We start from the raw sequence: 20,922 nt of genomic DNA, 5'->3' as shown, positions 1-20,922 counted from the left end.
TTCTTTGGCCTATATTATACATCATACAGTTTAAAAATCAAAAGTATATAAAGTGTACAGTGAAACGGCCTGTTTCCACCCTGTCCCCATCCACCTGGTCTCCCCCTTCCCCTCCGCAGTGGTAACCACTTTTCTTCCTTTCTTGTGTATCGTGTGTACAAATTTACTGTCCATCCCTCTTACAGAAAAGGCAACGTATAATACTTTTTTTTCTTTTTTAACCGTGGAAGGAGTCATTCACCCAGTTCTCCATTTGAGGACAGTGCATTTAGTTATTCAGCAGTATTGCCACCCGTTTATCAAACATTGTTCAAAAAGTAAGATTAAACACATTTTTATTGTTTATGAAGACCAGATCTAATTCCCATAATAACCTTTTAAAAATGCTGCTTTATCATGTCACCATCCAGTCCTAGGAACTCGTGGGCTGGGCCGCGCCCACGGGATCAGCGCTGGCGTCCCGGGACTCAGCATCCTGGTCCCTAAGCCCCTCCTTCACATCGTTTCCTCCTACTCTGTGCTGCTCGCTGGGTGGGACCGCTTTCCTCGCTGTCACTGAAACCCTCCTGCACCTCCATGCGGGCTCTGACCGAGGGCCGTGTGTAGGCCAGGCCACCTTCCCCTCTGTTGCTCTCATCCAAGTCTGCAACCTTGTCCCCATGAAGGCTTCCCTCGCTCCTCTGCTTGCTAGCTCACGAAGCTTCCTCTTGCTCTCCACTCCCGTGGCACAAAGTGCACGTAAGGTTAGCACTTGGCATGTGGCTAATCTGCCCCCGCCCAGGTAGATCAGAAGTGCCTTTGGAGGCAAACCGTTTTCAGCTGTGTCTCCCGGGCTCCAGACCCAGCGCCCCATCTCGTTGCTCCACTTGCTCTGCACCGTAGCCGACGGGGCTTTGTGTATTCATGACGGAGGGTCTCTGTTTTTGAAAAGGCTGGCTTTCCTAGCTGTCACACTCAGAAGCCATGTGGAAAACAAAATGTGTCATTTCGTCAATTAAGAGTAAATATTTCCGCAAGGAAGACTACAGCAGAGTAAAAGCAAAAGACAAGCGGAGGCTTGCAGAGCAAAAGGCTGATTTCCTTAATGTACAAAGTGTTCCTATAAATTGATATGATCAGTAGTAACTCAGTAGAAAAATGGGTAAAGGGCAAGAACAGTTCACAGAAAAAAATTGTTCAACCTCATTCATAATAAGAAAAATTCAAATTAAAACGTATAATGAGATACCATTTTTTTACTATCAGACTGGCAAAAATCCCCATTAACAGGTTAGATAACAGGCCCTGTGGGTGAGATTAAAGTATGTCAGAGACTTTCATACTTTGCTGATAGGAGTGCAATACAGTACAACCTCTGTAGAAGTTGGCCAGACAATGTCTATCAAAGTTACAAAAGCATTTACATTCCCACTGCTGAGACATTATTCTACAAATATACCTGTGCACGTAAGAGATGACATCTGTTGTGTGTTGATTTTGATTGTGAGTTGAGACCTGTAGCTTGAAAAACTCTCATTATTACATAAACTGATTGATACGCTGCTCTACTTAGTCTAGTATAAATTAAGATTCACTTTAAATTTAGATGTAAGTAGGGTTAAGTATAAAATTCCATAACTTGGAATATTGTAGGTACCTTGTGGCTGAGTTGAATAAGTATTAAATGTTATCTCCATACACAGTGGGCTGTTATTTAATATTCATATTTGGTAGCCCAATTAAAAATTTTTTTCCATAAAGTTGCTAGATTGTTCATAGATATGCCGTAGACTGGTGTTTCTCAAAGCCCTGTAGGAGGATCGAGGTTCCATCAGAGTTACCTGGGTGGCCTCAGCTGCACTGCAGACTGCTGACGGGCTCGCTGCAGCGGGGCTGAAGCTGCGTGCTGGTGGCCCTGCAGGGGTCCTTGCGGTGGCCAGCGTCTAGTAGCGTGGGTCTCAGGAGGCCTCGTGTCAGAGAGGGCGACTGCAGGTAGTGAACCGTGTCCTTCCCGTTTCGTGGTCTGTTTCATTAGAATGTGGGTATGGCTCAGAGCCATCTGGGCGTCCTCTTGTGGTTCATCTGGTCTTTTCAGCAAAGTCTGAACGCTTTCGTGGACAGCGTCCATTGGGCAGAGGTGAGACAGGGCAGTTTGATTGTAATTGATTTATAAATCCTGTTTTTAAAATGGGTGGTGTACCAGAAGAAATTGTGAGCTAAAGGGCAACAATTGATATTCGGTTTAAGCGTTTTATATGGTTCTAGGTAACTTTTTTGTCTTAATATTTTCTTATACGAAAAGAAAACATATTCAGAGGGAAAGAAGGGAAAAAACTCTACAAACTCACCTGTCCAGATGCAGCCCCAGACAACAGTTCAGATGTTTCCCTCGAAGTCTTCTTTTCTGTAATGTCTGTATGTTGGCGTGATGTGCCTTTATGTATTTTTTTAAATGAGATTTTATATATGTATATATATCTTCATATCCTGCTTTTTTCCCCCTTAATAGTGTGTCATGAACATCTTTACATGTCAGTATATACACTTATGTAATTTTTGTATAAGGCTACGTAGTGTTCATTGGTGTGAATATACAACAATGTATCTATCCAGTTTTTGTTGGATTTAGGTCACATTGGTTTTTTGTTTTTGTTTTCAGAGGGAGGGGGGCAGGTTGTAAGGCGGACGGTAAGCAGTATGGGCACCACCTGCGGGCCCGGCGTGCAGAGGCGCACAGCTCAGCCCGCACACATCCTGGGCCCCGCTGTCTGTGCTCTGCCTTTCTCGCTAGGTTCCCCAGGCACAGAGCACTCGGTCTCTGAGAGACTAGACCTTGTGACATGTGTGGATACTTGGAAGACTTTCTGTTTGGCCCTAGCGTATCAATATACTCTAGGGACCTGCTGGAAAAGCTGTAGTTAGAAAACAATTACACCTTAATTTGAGTACTTTCCTACATTCCCTAAATATTATGGATAATTGTTGCTCATGCCCTATGAAATGTGCCCCAACTAAAAGTGTTTTTACTAATATAGACACAAAAGCTTTATTGACTATCGAGGGAAGTATTCGTTACTCATTTCTTATCTTTGGTGGGAGAACCTCCTGGGTGCGCTGAGAGTTGATCTGGTGCTTGTATGGTCTGTATCTGGACGCCTGACCACAGGGACTGGGCCAGCCTGTCTCCACTGCTGACGACACTGGGCCTTGGTTCGTTCATCCCCACGGGGAGACAGCAGTCCTTGCCTAGAGAGGTGCACGAAGGTCCAATGAAGTGACGTGCACGAAAGCGTGGTGTAAATACCACAGTACCGTGTACATTTTAGGTGGGAAAACCTAAAAGCACCCATGCGAACTTCAGGGCCCTTTCCTCACGCCAGCATCTTACTAGAGGCCTTGCTGACACGTCCCAAACACTTGAGTTCACAAGCATTCGTTCCTGACGCTGGAAGTGCAGTCGGTTTCGTTTCCTTGCGGACTCTGTACGTCTGTGCACGGGACTTGGAATATCAAGGATAAACGCAGTGTCAGTTGGATGACCACTTAATTAACAGAAGTGTTGAGGGGCAGGCGTAGGTAATTAAGTGAAGGTAGGAAAGTTGGTGTCGGCATCCGTGTTTTTATGTATCAGAAATAGAAATAGGAAGGTGAGGTGAGAAGTCACGTGCAGCCAACAGATTCTGGTCAGTCACCTGCAGCGCACGCATGTGTGGGGTCCTGTCCCACGTGCTCCCAACACCCTCACGTTGCAAAGAGGAATCAGAGGAGGTGGCTTTCGGTGGTCGGCTACGTCTTGTTTCCCTTCATAATAGCGTAGCTCATGACAACCTCTCAGGCAGGGGCTGCTGCTGTCACCTCCCTCGTACGGACGTGGAAAGAGGCACAGAGAGGCTGACAGGTATGCGCAGGGCTGACAGGTATGCGCAGGGCTGGTGAGGGCTCAGAACCCAGGCCGCTGGCTCACTGGCTGTGCTCTTGGCCCATGCCCAGTTCAGCTCCTGAAAGCACTTCTTAAGCCAGTCTTTGATTTAAAGGGAAATGGAACTTGAGGAAAATTAAGAGAAAAATATTGAAAAAGTAAAATCTTCCCTGGGGCAGTGTTTTTGCACATTTATCATCAAAGCCAATTCATTCCTAAAAGTGTAGAAAAAATGAGAATTTTTGATGACCTAAGTGCAGCATGTTACTCAGAGCAGTTGTAGCGAGCACTTAGCAGAAAGAGGTGTGTGTGGTCCAGAGGCGGAACCCTCTTTAAGGGTTAGCTTAAAGTCTTCCGCAAACTCTGCAGCACACTAGTCACCGCTTCTCAGAACACGTCTTTGGACGCATATCGGCTTGAGATAAAAGGGCTCGGCCTCCTACTTGCGTACCCACCCAGGGAACATAGTCTTCTCTTAAATCTCGTAGCAATATTTCCTTGTTCTCCAGGAATTTAAGTATGTTAATATGCTCATGTCTCCACAGAAAGCCACCTGCAGAAAAGGGTATTTCCGGACTCAAAGTTCTGTCTTATCTTGGAATAAATCCTGACCTTGTCCCTTGTGCCATGTGGGCTGCAAAAAGGACCATCTGCTTTTTTTCAAATTAGCATGTTTTGGGAGCTGTAGTTATTGAAGGGCTCATAGCTATTCCACGGAAAGAAATTTGGTTCCCGAACCACGTAGAATACGCTAAAATACAGCAAGGATCAGGAAAGCAAGGAGTACCAGTGAGTAGAAACCACTGGCAGGTCACAGAGGAGCGGGGAGGACTGTGGAGCCGTGGAGGCAGGGCCCGGGCTGGCCCAGCACTAGGACCGAGGGGTTAAATGCCCCTGTGCGCCCAGTGCTGCCAGCGACACCCATCCCTGCCCTGTGGGGCTCACCGCCCAGTGGGAGCAGCGGGGACGCGCGACAAGCCCTAAGCTTGGGACTGGAGGCTGGTGGCCCCGTGAAGGGGATTGGTGGGTCTGATGGTGGTTGGCATCTGGGGATCCCTTCGGAGGGTGGGTCCGTGCTTCTAGTAGAGGCCAGCCTCCTGACCCTAAAGGTTGTTGTATGGAAAGTCACATTTGGTTGATTTAACTCGTGACCTAGTTAACTGTGGAAGACTTGGAAGTTATTACTACTTCAGCTTGAAACCCAAAACCACCAGTTTATGATCTTTGTTTTCTTCTTCTTTTTTTTTTTTTTTTGGCTAAAGAAAAAATCTGGTCTTCATTGTTTTTAAACTTTTTTAAAGCTCATTTTTATCGTTTTATGTAACTGTGAATTCTAAAATAATAAAAATGAAATATTTTTGTTTCTTGTTAGAATTTCTCTGCAAAGAATGTCCAAAAATTCATATTCACATCGATCGTATAGACAAAAAAGATGTCCCAGAAGAACAAGTATACATGAAAAGATGGCTTCATGAACGTTTTGAAATAAAAGATAAGTGAGTAACGACAGTTCTAGCCCTTCAGAAACAGTGGCTCAACAGTCACTATAGTAAACAGCATGAGACGAATGTAAACAGTTTTATTATCTTAAAAAAGCCTTTTATGAACTCAAGTCAGATCTCATTCCATGCCTCCTCTGTCCATGTTTTAAACTTGACTGTTACAGGTCACTGTGAAAGATCTTGTTATGGGGGCTGTCCTTTGTTATTTACTGCATTTCAGTAATTTGTGTATAAAGATATAAAATTTTTTAAAGAAGAGAGAGACACACAGAAAGCTTCGTACTGTTGAGCCGCCCCAGGCCCGCCCTCCCGGGTCCAGGGGAGTGTGTGTGTGCTGAGGGCAGGCCGGCAGGCCAGCGGTGTGTAGAGAATCGGGCTGTGGGGTGGAGGATGGTGTCTCACATGTATGTGGAACTGACTCCAGTGTATTTGTTGGAAGAAGAAGGGGCGGTTGACATTTTCACGAAAAAAGTGTCCTTTTGCTTTTAGTATTTTGGGGCCTAAACCGTTTCTGGGGTTGGCCTTGTGTTTCTCCCACCAATAACATGACTTGGGAGCTAGTGCAGTGTTGGCCCCTGGCTGAGAGTTGCTGTGAGTTAAGTTCCAGGCGGGGCCTCTGGATGCCTCTGGCAAAGGCGGAGCTCGAGGTCAGATGAGGGTGCGCCTGTTAGTCTCCCTGTGATTTACACAGATTTCTAAAGGTAGAAATTTTAGAATTTTCTTCTCTTTTCAGGAAGATAAAAACTGGGTTCTTAGGTTTAGACGTAATACTTAGAAATTGAATTTCCGTGGATGAAAATTTCAGCATATATTATTTATTTACTATTCGTTTTGTTTTCAGTGGAAATTTTATCCTTTTTGTTTTTTGAAAGATGTGTTTTAAACATCTATACTTTTTTTCCTCTTCTGAAAAAAATGGCTCTGTGAGTTATAGGATGCACCATTTAAATTTATTAAGACCACATTGAAAAGAATGGTTTTTAAAGGCTTTAGAAAATACTTCCAGGGCTTCCCTGGTGGCGCAGTGGTTAAGAATCCGCCTGCTAATGCAGGGGACTCGGGTTTGAGCCCTGTTCTGAGAAGATCCCACATGCCGCGGAGCAACTAAGCCCATGCGCCACAACTACTGAGCCTGCGCTCTAGATCCTGCAAGCCACAACTACTGAGCCCACGAGCCACAGCTACTGAAGCCCACGCACCTAGAGCCCATGCTCCCCAACAAGAGAAGCCACCGCAATGAGAAGCCCATGCATCGCAACAAAGAGTAGCCCCCGCTCGCTGCAACTAGAGAAAGCCCGCGTGCAGCTACAAAGACCCAATGCAGCCGCAAGAAAAAAATACTTCCAAAATTCTGTTTATGTTCAGAAATTTTACCTGTGTTTTAGTCTCCTAAAATGCTTCTTCTCAGGAAACTGCCATTGTTTCTCCTCTCCTTGTTGTATGGCAGTAAAATATTTCCTAATTAACCCTCCTAGATTAACTTTAACAAGTGAAAGCTATTAAAAATGTACTGTGTTGAAAATGAAACTATATGAAGTTTATAAACAAATTTCTGTATTTCATTGACTCTCAATTGTGCATGACAATGTGTTAAACCAATTAATCAGCGCTACCCACTTTGGATATGGAAGAAATTTTAAAAGTACGATTTATGTGTTTTGACATGAAAATCTGTTATCAGAAAAAAAAACCCTGAACAATATGATTAATATCCTATGTATTTTGTGTTATAGGTGTTTATATGTATATTTAGAATGAGTCTGGACGTTTTAAAACAGTGATTTTCTCTAGGGAATGTGAGTTGAAAGGCAACAGAAAGACTTTCCCTTTTTGTACTTTGTGTTTCAGATTTTTATGTTGAGTGTATTCTGCTATTATAACTTTACATTTTTAAAATAAGGAAACTGCATTAGCTATGCTACTTTTCCTTCTTTTACCTGCTGTTGTAATTCCATGCGAATAGGGGCGCTGGGGGGTAACTCTCCATCTATAAGAGCTGCTGGTCTTTTCTCTAACTTGTGGTAGAATAGGAGCTGCGCTGAGGAGTGTCTGGAGGGGTAAAGACGGGGGAGGCAGAGAAAAAGCCCGTGTGCGTGTCAGGTCCCTGTGAAGTTTTAAAGATCTAAAGTTTAAAAAACATCCCCATAAAGTTACTTGAAACCATCTGTCTTTACATATTACATATAATTCCTATACATTAATCATAGAGCATATTAAAGATATTTTTAGTGTCTAGAAACTCCAATTAAACCAACTCTCTGGGTGTTTCCTATAAGGACCTATAACTTCTCCAGCATATAATAGGCAGCCAATAAATATTTGTTGAATTACAATATTGAAATGGCTAAACCTGAAAGTTAACACTTCTTTTTTTTTCATTCTGGCCATAGATTGCTTATAGAATTCTATGATTCACTGGATCCAGAAAGAAGAAACAAATTTCCCGGAGAAAGTGTTAATTCTAAACTAAGTCTCAAGAAGACCTTACCATCATTCTTGATCTTAAGTGGTTTGACTGCTGGAATGCTTATGACCGAGGCTGGAAGGAAACTATATGTAAAAACGTGGATTTATGGAACCTTAATTGGCTGCTTGTGGGTTAGTATTAAAGCGTAAACGCATAGCTGTCTCCAGGCAGTGGGATGTGCTACGTTGTTTATTACTGGCGGCTGCACATTACATCCGATTGTTCCTGAATTTAATAAGAAGTGTAAATAAAGCCTTGTTGATTGAACATTGGATGAAACAGAATTTCTGACTAAAGCCGATATGCAGTTGGTCTTGGGCAAACATACATGGTTTTACAACTTTAGTCCAGAAGCTGCTGGAAAGGGAAAAGATAAACAGAGTTTATGTTATAGTTGGCATTTCCTATGAACTAATGTCAACTCCAGAAGACTGTTAGGATTATCTATTTTGTTACTGTTTTGTAATTCCGATAGCTGCATTCATGAACGTTAATTTGCAGTACATGTCACTGTATTTGTTATCTTCAGTTTTTTACAACTTGACTGGTCCAAACTCTTATCACTGAAATATTTAGTGTCTTGCAGCTGTGTAATATTCTGCCTTGTGTTTAATTTCTCCAAGTCGATGAAAGAAATTGTAGTTAAGTATGGAGAAGGACACGAGGAGAGGCTGAGGAATGCTGGTGAGGGGAGCTCTGGTTAGCGAGGACTTGTATTGTATTGTGTTGTTAGCCGAGTTCACTTTATGTTGGCAAAGTGATTAGCATCTCTGGTATTTACTGAAACAGCTTCATTTGCACACCCTGTACTCTATACAAAAGAATAATGTATAAAAATACGAGAATTAAGTTTAAGTTAAAATTGTGATCCTGATTCATTGTAGCAGAACTTTAAATTGCTCAGCTTTTTGAAGATTTAAGCTAAGCTCCTAGCACTTCATGACATTTGTGCCATAAGTACTTGAAAACCTTAAGATTTCCTGTTATTTTTTATATCGAAATAATCAGTGTGAACCTTTGTTGGACCTGAGTCCATAGATATTTGAGATGGTGGGAGCTCTCAAACACCTGACTAGGTTTATTAGCATGTGCCTTTTGCCTGTTACTCTTGGGTTTAGCAAACTGTTTAATCCCCAAATCATTTTGTTTATGTCATCGTGGTCGGTTTCCACTGTATTCGTGTTCTTTTCCTTTGGATCACTGGCAGGGGTGCTGCTCAGGGCTGGCCCAGGGGCTCACGGGAAAGCGCTGTGTCGCCAGCCAGCGTTGGTCCTGATGCGGAGTTGAGCCTTGTAAGCTCTCGTGAGCAGCCCACCATCCACAGCAAAGGCATTTTGCGTTCGTCTTATGTCAAGAAATCACCTTCCTCAAGCCAGTGAAGTACAGGCTTAATCCATCAGGACGGAGTGAATTTGTTTCATTCCCATTGGTATTAATGGGGCCACACAATTCATCTGTATCACCTGAAAAGAAGAGCTTTGTTTCAGGAACCAAATCACACAATTTTCAGTCATGGAACGATAAATCCCCTAGAAGAGGACCTTTTTTAAAGTGTGATCTGCTCTATTTTTAATGTTACAATTCAAGCTTGATTGCCTGCTGGTCATTTAAGATACCAGTTCTGCTTCCGAGTAATGGATTTTTATCACCATTTAAATCATGATAAACAAAATGGAAACACAAATTAAGGGAAATTTGGTCTGATTTTCCAGAACCAGAGTAAGCCATTTCAAGTAACCCCTCTGAAGAGTTGGGTGGTGTGAATTGGTTTGTGTATGTTAGTATGTGTGTATGTATTGATACACACATTCCCACAGGACACAGTTGGCTTCATTATGAATGGGGGTGCAGGTAAAACTTGTTCTCATGCCAAACTGCAATTTTCTCTTACCCTGTAAAGTGCAATTTAGATCAACCCCATGTCTTCGTTAAATACTCTTTTTAACAGTCCTAAACTTAGAAACTATTTCTAATTAGATCACAATAAATGTAAGTTGTGTAACTTACTTTGAATGTCATGGATATGTTCTCAATTTAAATTTTAAGAAGCAATACCATTGGAATCATGCTGATTATAACTGATTTGAAGAAGGCCAGGTGACCTGCATAAGATCACTTGAACAGCATGTTTCTTGTAACTATCCTTATATTCTCACAAAAGGTCTATAAAATATTTGTTTAAAATTTTTTTTGTATCAAAATATTTGGAAAATTAGAAGCTTCTTTTTAACATGTATTGATATGACTTGAATTATTTTATGAAATTAAGAGCCCTGTATACCTGTAAATCTTTTCACATGATGTCATTTAAGCTTCTGTTTGTGCTACTGTTGATTTACAGCTTAGTTGGTACTTGGTTTATCTTTAAAAGAATGCAATCAATGTGCATGCTTTTATGTTTTTCGCAGAAGGGTGTGTTGGGATGAAAGTAAAAGAAAAAATAAAATCTTTCACTGTCTCTAATGTCTGTGCTATTTTGTGACCCAAAAATTCACCAACAGTCTCTTATTCCATAAAATAGGCTTCATGGCTGGCCTTGTGTTCTGAATATATAAAACTATAATAATTTTTCTTAAGTATTGGGCAAGTGTTTTTTTAATACATTAAAATCTTCAAAATTGTGAAGCAGTATATTTGGTTAACTCATCCATATACTTTATAAGATGTATGGCAAATATTAATTACTTAACAATTCGGTAATAATTAGGATACCTCACAGAAACATGTCAGATGCCTAGAATTAGCCAGGTTGGTGAGTCCAGTGTGAACCTGACTAATCCTTACATCACACATACCAGTGATTTCTTTCATATGTATCATTTCCGTGTGATTTTCTTTCTCATTTAGAATGGTACAGTTCTCCTTTATAGCCAGATTATGTAAACTTTATCGTTTCCTTAGTAATATTATGTGGTTTATACTTAGTGTTCACTGAATAGGTCCATGTCAATAAAATGATCTGAATAAATTGACCATTAAAACAAAGAAATAATATAAAAAATTTGCCCATCAAGTAAAATTAAACTGTAACCTTAATCATATTTGTTCTTGAAGCGTCAGGTGGGGAAGAGGTTTCCTTGGCCCCTGTTCCAGATGTCGTCTTTGCTTATAAGTAGGTTTTCTTTTTTGGGTAGGGACGTGTTTTTATTATGAATTACACATATTTTTAGATTGAAGATTAGCTAACTTGGAATATTATGTTACCATTTGGCATAACTGGCATTATAAACACACTAACTTAACCTAACACCCAAGCATTAGACTGAAAATTGGTACTTGGCCAAACTGATAATTGGAAATATTCAGATAATTGATGTTATATAGGTAAAATCTGCATTGACGGAATCTAAAACTTTTCATTCAGATATTTTGGAGCGCCATGTTTGCAGTCACTAATTTATGTCAGTTTAGAGTAGTTATGATTTGACATTATCCCTAAGATTTCATTGACACCTTTTCCAATTTGTGGATGATAAAGTAAATCCATTACTTCTACCAACGGGGGGGTCATTTTTGACCTCATTCATGCCTGAGGTCAAAGAGACAGATTCCTGGTTTTTATCCTGAGTAGAAAGAAAAAAAAAACAAAAAACTTTTTCAGAAGGACACTGTAAATGGAAAGCTCGGTACCTTCTACCGTGTGGGAGAAAATCTGATGTGGGCGGCAAACTCTCAATAAATGTTTACTGATGAGGACGAGACGGGTCAGTCATTCATCCAAATTAGTGACAATTCATGATCTTATGTGTGAATATGTAAGAGAGACATGTTCTCAAATTTTAGTTTTATGAATCTTTACATCTGAAAAAAAAGTGGAAGAAGTTGCTGTGGATGTTCTCCGCGTGTCCAGCAGGAGAGAATATTTACTAACAGCCTTGTCTCCTTACGGTATGTTCAGAATAAATTCTGACTTATATTCTTGGGCTTATTGGTGTTTCCTTATTTCAACAAAAAGGGAAATATAAATCTCAAAAGTTATCTGGTGATATATGGGATGGTAAAGGATATATTTGGTTACCGTTACTTCATGTATATGTGATACGTAAGTATGTTTCATTGACACCTGTAGCGATAGAATACTGTATATTGCTTTAAAAGCTCATTTTGCTTTTATACTTGCCAAGACTTGTTGAGTGCTTACTGTGCGTTGGGCGCTGTGCTTACCCACAGGCGTGATCTCTAATCCTCATAATAGATCCCGAGCAGTGGGGATCTGTTGGCCTTTGAGGGTAACAAGTCTGTAGGCGGACTGCCGGGTTTTGGGTCCTGGTTTTACCACTTGATATCTGACCTTGGGCAAGTTAAAGTTTCTGTGACCCGATTTTTTCATCTGTAAAACAGCGATACTAATCGTGTTTACCTCAAAGAGTTGCTGAGGACTCAGTAAGTCAGTGCATCTGAAGCACGATATGTAGTGCATGGAATGTAGCCGGTGCTGAATAAGTCTTGTTCTTGGAAGGTTCCTCCTGCCTCCGGTTTTACAGATGAGGAAACTGAAGCTCAGAGTTTGAATAAAATAATACAAAGTCACATAACTAATAATTCGGGCAGAAAAAAGCTCTCCCATTCTTTTCTGCTTAGTGACGATGTAACACAGTACTTCAAGCTACTTAAGTGCCTTTAAAGGTGGACGATCGTAACTACAATCATAGTTATTTAAAGATAACAGGTTTTGTTTTAAATCTAGATCAAATAATCCAGAGATCATAAAAGGAAAGATTCTCCATATTTTCATAGGAAAGTCTCATGGTCTCTCCAAACTGACTCCACGTTGGTCCTGAGAGCCAAGGAGGTGCCTGTCCTTCAGGTTGGTAGCACAGCATCCTTCCCACGTTGGTAAAGGGGAGGTGTAACAGCAGGTTCAGAGGGCTTTCCTTAACAGTGGCACAGAGGAGCGTAATGTTTGAAATTATCCCACCTAAGTCCCCTTACTAAGGGAAATCACAAACTGTACAATAATCTGGGCTTTATCACTACATGTTTATAATGTTAGAAAAATTACCTTCCCTGTTCGAGCCCTCCTTTATCTATAAAATGAAGAGAATACTTACTTACCTCACAGAGTTTAGTAAGAGTCAAATGGGATAATAGTTGTAAAAATGCATCCTTACAGGGACTTCCCTGGCGGTTCAGTGGTTAAGACTGTGCTTCCACTACAGGGAGCCCGGGTTCAATCCCTGGTCAGGGAGCTAAGATCCCACATGCTGCACAGCGCGGCCAAAAAAAAATACATTCTTACATAAAGTTCATGAGTGAGATGATTACAATTCTTCCTAAATTACTTCAGCTTTACCTGCTGTATAATGTGTGACTAAATAATGATTTTCTGAAGCACATAGGAATATTTATCACTAAACAGTTTTGAGTCATTCAGGATCCTGTTTATGTTGTGTTCTGTCCATGCATCCTGGAGTTACTTTCCATCTGCATCACAGGACGATTAGCCAGTTTTCATGTGTTCACGACTGTCTCCATCTTTTACGAGGTCTTTGGAAGTTCGTTTCGGGGAAGGTGCCAGAGCAAGTTGTGTTTTTCCCACTCCCCACCCCGTCCCAGTGTCTTATCGCTGCTCAGAATGGGAAATACCAGTAAGCACATTTGGAGATCATTTCTTGCTGTGTATAATGGAGACCAGGATGAAGGAAGAACGAACCCAACTTAGAAGAAAGAGCAGTTTCAAATTGAGGACCCGCTGAAGAGAACCAGAAGTAAAGGAGCATTTCCCTGTCGAGCTGCTGTGTATGGGGTGTGGGGAGCTGACGGAGAACATTCTGGAACCCTGGAAGGTGTCTGAAGAATATCTACGGGGCTTTGTCCCGTGCCTGCTTTGGCTGATTTGATTTTATTCTTGGTGGTGGTGGTTACAGTTTGACCTTCTAGCTGAAAGGCGATCTCAAGAGCTAGCAGCACAGTTACTGTCACTTAAAGATTTCGGGGGTGTGATTGTTGTTCCCCAGATCTTCTACAGCTGCAGCCAGCATTGCACATTCACCTCACAAAATATCACGGAGCACCTGCGAGGGCTGAGCTGACACAGCTCTTTCCAAAGGAGCCTACTTAGGGTGCAAGGAGAGATGGTGAAGAATCCGGCAAAGCCAAAGACATCTTAGGAAGTAGGGGATACTACTGGACACGGCCACCCTGCCACGTCCCTCGTTCAGGTTTTCGCAGAGCTTGATGATGCTTCGAGGACCTACACGGATGACAGCTGTTGGTGACGCCATCCATTGCTGGCATGTTCTTCCGAGAGGCAACTCACCTGGAACCAGGAAGAGTAAAAGCAGTCGCTGCGGGCTTCCCTGGTGGCGCAGTGGTTGAGAGTCCGCCTGCCGATGCAGGGGACGCGGGTTCGTGCCCCGGTCCGGGAGGATCCCGCATGCCACGGAGCGGCTGGGCCCGTGAGCCATAGCCGCTGCGCCTGCGCATCCGGAGCCTGCGCTCCGTTGCTGCTCTGACCTCGAGGATCTTGAGGATGCTGGCACCTCGGGGGGGTCACAGCACCCAGCGCTGTCAGTTACACACTTCGTGTCTCTTCAGAGAGTGGCTTCGTGTAGCTCTTTATCATCCATTCTGTCTTTTAATGCTTTTTGTTTGGGGAGATTTGGGGAGGAGTGGGGGTGGGGGGGAGTGAGTGGAGAGGCCGGCGTAAGAGCATGGACTCCGGAGCCAGGCCTCTGGGGTTTGAACCCTCCAGCTCCGCACCAGCTGGGCGACCTTGGTTCGCTGCCTAGTGTCTGTGCCCCCATTTCCTCACTTATAAAATGGCTATGATGAGAATGGTCCCTACCTCATAGAGTGGTTGTGAGGATTAATGAATAATTAATGATTAATGAAGTTCCTGGATGATAAAGTACGCCTGTCATGTTCTAAGCGCTCGATGTTAGCTGTTGTTATTACTAGTGTTCTGAAAATTCAGAGCCATGAGGTTGGCAGCCACCCTTCCACCCAGGAATCCCAGTATTAAATTGGTAGCTAAACTACATACAAGTCTGGTGTACCTGTGCCTTTTATTGTAAACTACCTCGAATTCTTTGTCCATATATATGTCCATAACTGGCTCTGCCTTATACTAGAACTAATAGCATTCTTGTTTCAGGTTTTTGGTATGTTGGTCTAATTTGGCCTGTGACAGACACAAACTTCACATTGTGAAATGAAATAAAGGATATCGAAAAGGTCAGCCCAAAAGTGTATCCCTCTCTTCTTGTGCACTAATGTCTTTATTCTTTTTTTTTTTTTTTTTTTTTGGTCTCTGTATTCCTTCCCCATTCTCTTTCTAGAAGTTGAGATAAATAAAGGATTTTAGATCCGAAATAAATCCAGTACAGAGCATCCCTCCATGTGTCCTTTTCTCGGGTACCTCCTGGCTCTGAGGTTGTCTTTGACACTCTTCTTCCTGCGCTCACTCTGGTTACCTGCTGGTCCTCTAACTTTATCAATTGTGGAACTTTTTTCCAGATATATTTTATTACTGACTGCCGGCCTCACTCTAACGTGCGTATGTGTCTGGCGTTGGTTTCTTTTGGACAGACTGGTCTACAAGATGACAGAGGCCGGGGCTTGTGGGTCCTGAGACCCCACCCCAGTTCCCAGCACGTTAGGTACCCAGCAAGGTTTGCTAAACTCACTCAATAGGTACACATCCGAGGCTCGACAGTTTACGGTTAATCATCGTGACATCAGATTGAATATCAACTGAAGGTTTTTTAAAGCAATTGTGTCTTAATTTTATAGTCTGAAGTCAACAAATTCTTTTTTAAAAGTAAATGGTATAACCAACATTCAATAAGTGATAGGGGGTTTCCCTGGTGGTGCAGTGGTTGAGAGTCCGTCTGCCGATGCAGGGGACACGGGTTCGTGCCCCGGTCCGGGAAGATCCCACGTGCCGCGGAGCGGCTGGGCCCGTGAGCCATGGCCGCTGAGCCTGCGCGTCCGGAGCCTGTGCTCCGCAACGGGAGAGGCCACAACAGTGAGAGGCCCGCGTACCGCCAAAAAAAATAAATAAATAAGAAGAAAAAAAAAAAAAGTGATAGGGAAGTTACTATTTGGAAGGACCATCCAGGAATTGATGTTCAAGACAGTAAAGCACAACCAAGGAACAACAATCTGAGGCAAATAGGACAATGTTGAAATGTGTTCATTATGGGTTGGGCTTAGAGCGGACGCTACATCAAACCATTTTCTGTGCAGGGAGAGGGGGATTTTTTTTTTTAATCTATAAGTTTTTCCAAATTAAAAAATGTTAAATTTTATCAATACTAGGCACATAGGTTATTTTGTTTAGCAATGTTATCTGAACATGATTCCATATGGTATCATGATGACTAGTTAAATGTCAACACTTTTTCATCATTACTAATCAGTAAAGTCTTAAAATCTGCAGAGATTGAAAAATCCTCTATCTGGTGGATCTAAATGAATGTCATCGGTTAATGTTATGTGGTACAGCGTTTCCAAGTAGTTATTGGAAATAGGTGTGTGCTGTTGCGTCGGCTTCTAATGAAGAGCTAAAATCTTGTCACTTCTGTCTGCTCCTTTCATTCTTCCCAGAGGGAATTACTTGGGATAAATTGTGTTGAAAGGCAGTGTGTTTATAATGGCCTCAGAAGACACATTAAAAATGCTGACAGCAAAAGAATGAGACTTTTTAAGAAGGTTGCAGTTAATTTCCAGCAGTGTATAGGAAACAAGATCATTCCCCCTGAGTTGTTAGAACAATCTTGTAATCTCCTGAATAATGTTCCACTGTAGGTTAAGACTAATAGTTCCAGTATCAGATCAGTTTCTAAATAGCTCAAGGCAGTGATACAATAGGGAAGCTTGAGTTGGAAAAACCAAGGAGAGAGAGAGAGTCAAGCACTCTGGCTCACTTTCCAGAAATGACTGTGATGACCAAGGAAGCATGGGGACTGGATTCAGATCTCACAGGCAGAGGGGCGAGTGGTGATGCCAACCAGAGCCAGTTTGAACTGTAATCATCAATGTTGGTGGGACTTTATTAGGAGTATAATATGTTCAAAAGAATGGATAGGATGTAGAAACCTGAGTTCATATTAATGAGATGTATGTGTGTATATATGTGCACATGTATAAAAAAATATGATTTACAATTGATGGTCAGGATTCTCAGGCAATACTGAATTACCTCTCTTCACATCTTTAATGTTGAATCCAGAATCTTGGGGACCTTCTCTGAAGAGTCCTTTCACACTTTTTGAGCTGGTGACCTCCTATTCAATGGCATAATAAACTGTTTAACCAACCTCTGTCCTGAAGCCTCCTAGTTAATTTGGAGACAGCTGACTTTGGTTTTTTTTTTTACATCTTTATTGGAGCATAATTGCTTTACAATGGTGTGTTAGTCTCTGCTATATAACAAAGTGAATCAGCTATACATATACATATATCCCCATATCCCCTCGCTCTTGCGTCTCCCTCCCACCCTCCCTATCCCACCCCTCCAGGCGATCACAAAGCACCGAGCTGATCTCCCTGTGCTATGCGGCTGCTTCCCACTAGCTATCTATTTTACACATGGTAGTGTATATATGTCCATGCCACTCTCTCACTTCGTCCCAGAGACGGCTGACTTTGATACATGACTTCTTGTGTTCTCTGATATCCATCCATGCCCTGTTACTGTCTCTCTTACCTCGTAGAAATCTTTCTTTCCTAAAACATACTACATTTATATGTATAGTCATGCCATGTGTATCTGTCTTCGCTAAACTAGGGCAAAAATGTTTAATCAATAAAGGGTTTCACAGCTGACAAAATTCTGAAATTATTAGCCACACCCAGATTCAAATAAAAGCTCCATTCATAATAATTAGAATAGCTCCGTTATTTACTATCTGATAGACAACGTGCTAAGTGCTTTTCATACATTCTACTTAAATTCTCACAGTAACCTTGGGAAGTAGATAGGGGTCCCTAAAATGTCCTAGTCATAAGAATGAGTATTTATTGCCTTTGAAAAATCTCATCCAAAAGCAGAGCTGGGTCCTAAGAGATGCCTGACATTTGCTCTTATGTCCATAGAGGATGAAACAGGTCTGCAGAGACAAGGCCAGCTGGAAAAACACCTCCCCTGCCTCTGGGAGGGCAGGGGTTTACAGGGTAAAAGAAGTCACCAATAATTTCTTTTGGAACCGTGAACATGTAAGAAAAGAAATGGCCTAGTTCATAGACAGTATTGCACAATAGCTTAGATTTTCACGATACAAGTTACTTTGAAGCCTACTTCCAGATACCCTGTGGGTAGTGGTGGGTTCCTCTAGGTTCACGGACTTTGGGGTAAAAGGCGGGCATCAAGTGTAGACAGGGTGAGCAGGAACCCGCCCTCGGGCCTTTGTATTCCAGCCCCTTTTCCATGACTGTTCGACCCCCACCTTGGTGGCCACTTGCCGGCAGGAGCCTCGGGGGAGGCATTTGCCTCATCCTCATTCACGCTGACGTCGGGGCAGGAATGGCGGCGGCCCCGTGCCTTGGTCGGGGTGCCTTGGACAGCACCTGGGGTCCTGTTAGGATAGGGGTGATCTCCTGCGGCCAGTGGATAGACTCGGCCACCAAGGCTTCGGGGACCCCGCGGGGCCGCCTCCGAGCCGGGCAGACGGAGTGGAGGTGCCTCTCAGGTGAGAGCCGGAGGCCACGTGGGTGAGACCCTTCCCCGGCTCACCTCCTCCGGGGGCCCTGGACCCCGCGTCCCTGACTGTCCTGCGCCCCGTGTGCCACGGGGATGGTGACGAGGGCACAGAGGCCTCAGCCTGGCCGGCAGGGGCCCGCGATCAGGTCTCCCTAGATGCCGCAGCGGCCGAGGGACAGCCATCCCGGGGCAGTGGTCCTCCTGGACCCAGGTGGCAGGGTGAGGGGCACAGCGAGGGCGTCCCAGCACGACCCCCACCTGTGGCCCTGCTCGGGCCTGGGCCGGGGGCACCCTCGGGCTCCGTCTGCCGGCTCCGGGCCCCTCGGCGTGGGGCGCCGCCGTCGCCTTGGCCCTGGGCCGCCCTGGCCGGCAGCCGCTCAGCCCGAGGGTCCTGGACGCCAGGGTGGCAGCAGGGCCGGCCCGCTGTCCTCGGCGGCCCCGGCGGGCGGCGGGTGAGGTCCTGTGTTCCCGGCGGGAGGGCTCGGCCCCCAGGAGCGATGGGGAACGTTCGGGCGCTGAGCCCAAAGCCCGGCCCTTCCCGCGCTCGCGCCTCGGTCCCCGCTTTGCATCGAGCGACCAGAGGCGTGGAACCCCCCGGGGCGCCTCGCTCCGCGGCAGGACCCCGGGCCCCTGGCCCGAGGCTGTGGCCCCGCCTCCGTCTCCATGGGGAGAGAGCAAGGGGGGAGACGGTGCGTTCTGCCTAATTCTCCGCGGCCCTCAGCCTGGACCTCGCCCGCGTCCCCCCACCCCCCCGAGGGAGGACCTCAGGCAAGACTCCTGCCAGTTTGCAGCTGAACAGGTGTCAGGCACGTTCCTGAATAACAGGAGGGACAGGGTGGTGGCCCCTCACGAGACTTCAATCTCACTGGAAGGGACAGTGACGCCTCTGGTGACACTGCTGGAGAATGGGCTGGCGGCCGGTGGCCGCGACAGCTCAGCAGTGAGGGTCACACTCGGTCCTCCCGGGTCCCGCTGGGCCACCTCTGGCCCACGGGTGCCATCACCACACAGCCCGGGGGTGACACATGACCAGCCCTGGGAATGACCCGAGACCTGTGAGGCGTCAAGTGTCTCTCATTTCCAGGGGGCACTTAGGCCTGGCAGAGCAGCCGGGTCTTGAGCTAAACGCGAGGAATTACAGCAAAAACGACTCGCGTCTGTCGTATCTCAAGTGCCAGCCGCACGTCTGTTGTTTGACATGTTTCATCCTCACCGTTTTATAAAGCAGGCATCACTGTTCCCACTTTACAGATGAGAAAACTAAGTCTCAGAGCCGGGAAGGGACACGCCCGAGGCTGTAGACCTGGTCATAGATGAAAAGCCCTAGGAGGCAGAGAGGTGGAAAGGGAAGGTCGTTTCCAGCAAGGAGAGCACGTGAGGTCGGGCCCGGGCCTGCCGGTGGGGACAGCATGTGTAGCGGTGACACCACATGGGGCTGTGGGGACGGAGAGGATGTACGGCTCACGCCTGGGACACAGCGGTGCCGCGCTGGGGACTTAATTGTGCACTGTCCCACTCATTCCTTACAAAACCCCAGTGACACAGAAGTTTGTCCTGTTTTAACAGCTGAGGCAAGTGAAGCTCACACAGATTAAATAACTTATGCAAAGTTCCTGAAAGAGTCAGGGGCTGAGCCAGGTCCAAATCGGTGTGTCTGACCCCAACACCAGGGCTTCCCCCCACCCCCAAAGCCTCTGATGAAGCTCCGTTGTGAGGCCTCCAGAACCATCACCGGCTGGAAATGAGGAGAAGCAGCTCTGCTGTGGCCCTGGCCTTTGCTCTGCTTGGCCCGGCACCCGTGGCTCTGGGCTGTTTCCCTCGTCCATGGGAAAGTTGGTGGCTTGAGATCATCCGCAAGGTCACTTTCACTTTAGACTCTGGAAAAGGTCAGTTTTCTAGAAAAGTCATCCCAACCGATGCCTAATTGAGAAGCTCTTCGGCTGTGGACTGCACTCTGCCCATAGCGCGAGCCTGGGCAGGTGACCTGAGTCATAGCCCGCGTGCTATTGTGGAGCAGTTTTGTCTTTTTGGTTTTTTTATTTATTTTTCACTGCGTTGGGTCTTCATTGCTGCGTGCGGGCTTTCTCTAGTTACGGCGAGCAGGGGCTGCTCTTTGTTGCTGTGCACGGGCTTCTCATCGCGCTGGCTTCTCTTGTTGCGGAGCACGGGCTCTAGGTGCGTGGGCTTCAGTAGTTGTGGCTCGCGAGCTCAGTAGCTGTGGCTCGTGGGCTCTAGAGTGCAGGCTTAGTAGTTGTGGCGCACGGGCTTAGCCGCTCCGCGGCATGTGGGATCTTCCTGGACCAGGGCTCGAACCCGGCTGCTGGGGCCGGAATACTCTCTCAGATGGGTCAAGAATACACAGAAACTGTCTAGACAGAAGTGAACTGAGATGCCCTTGAGGCTTTTCCGT

General features: G+C 44.9%; 1 protein-coding gene across 3 annotated transcripts in view; it reads left to right on the top strand.

Moving 5' to 3' along the window:
* AGPAT5 (1-acylglycerol-3-phosphate O-acyltransferase 5) overlaps window positions 1–10,325 on the top strand; it is a 62,557-nt gene extending 52,232 nt beyond the window's left edge. For all 3 annotated transcript variants that reach the window (XM_060291527.1, XM_060291528.1, XM_030830140.2), the window contains 2 exons: window positions 5,271–5,394; window positions 7,791–10,325. In XM_060291527.1, the coding sequence (XP_060147510.1) occupies window positions 5,271–5,394; window positions 7,791–8,016 (350 nt within the window). In that variant the 3' untranslated portion in view covers window positions 8,017–10,325. The remainder of the gene's footprint in view (window positions 1–5,270; window positions 5,395–7,790) is intronic.
* Window positions 10,326–20,922: the final 10,597 nt, after the last annotated feature.

Source organism: Globicephala melas, chromosome 21, assembly GCF_963455315.2.
Source record: "Globicephala melas chromosome 21, mGloMel1.2, whole genome shotgun sequence".
Lineage (NCBI taxonomy): Eukaryota > Metazoa > Chordata > Mammalia > Artiodactyla > Delphinidae > Globicephala > Globicephala melas.
Note: the sequence above shows the minus strand (reverse complement) of the source record. Positions and strands in the feature narration are given on the sequence as shown.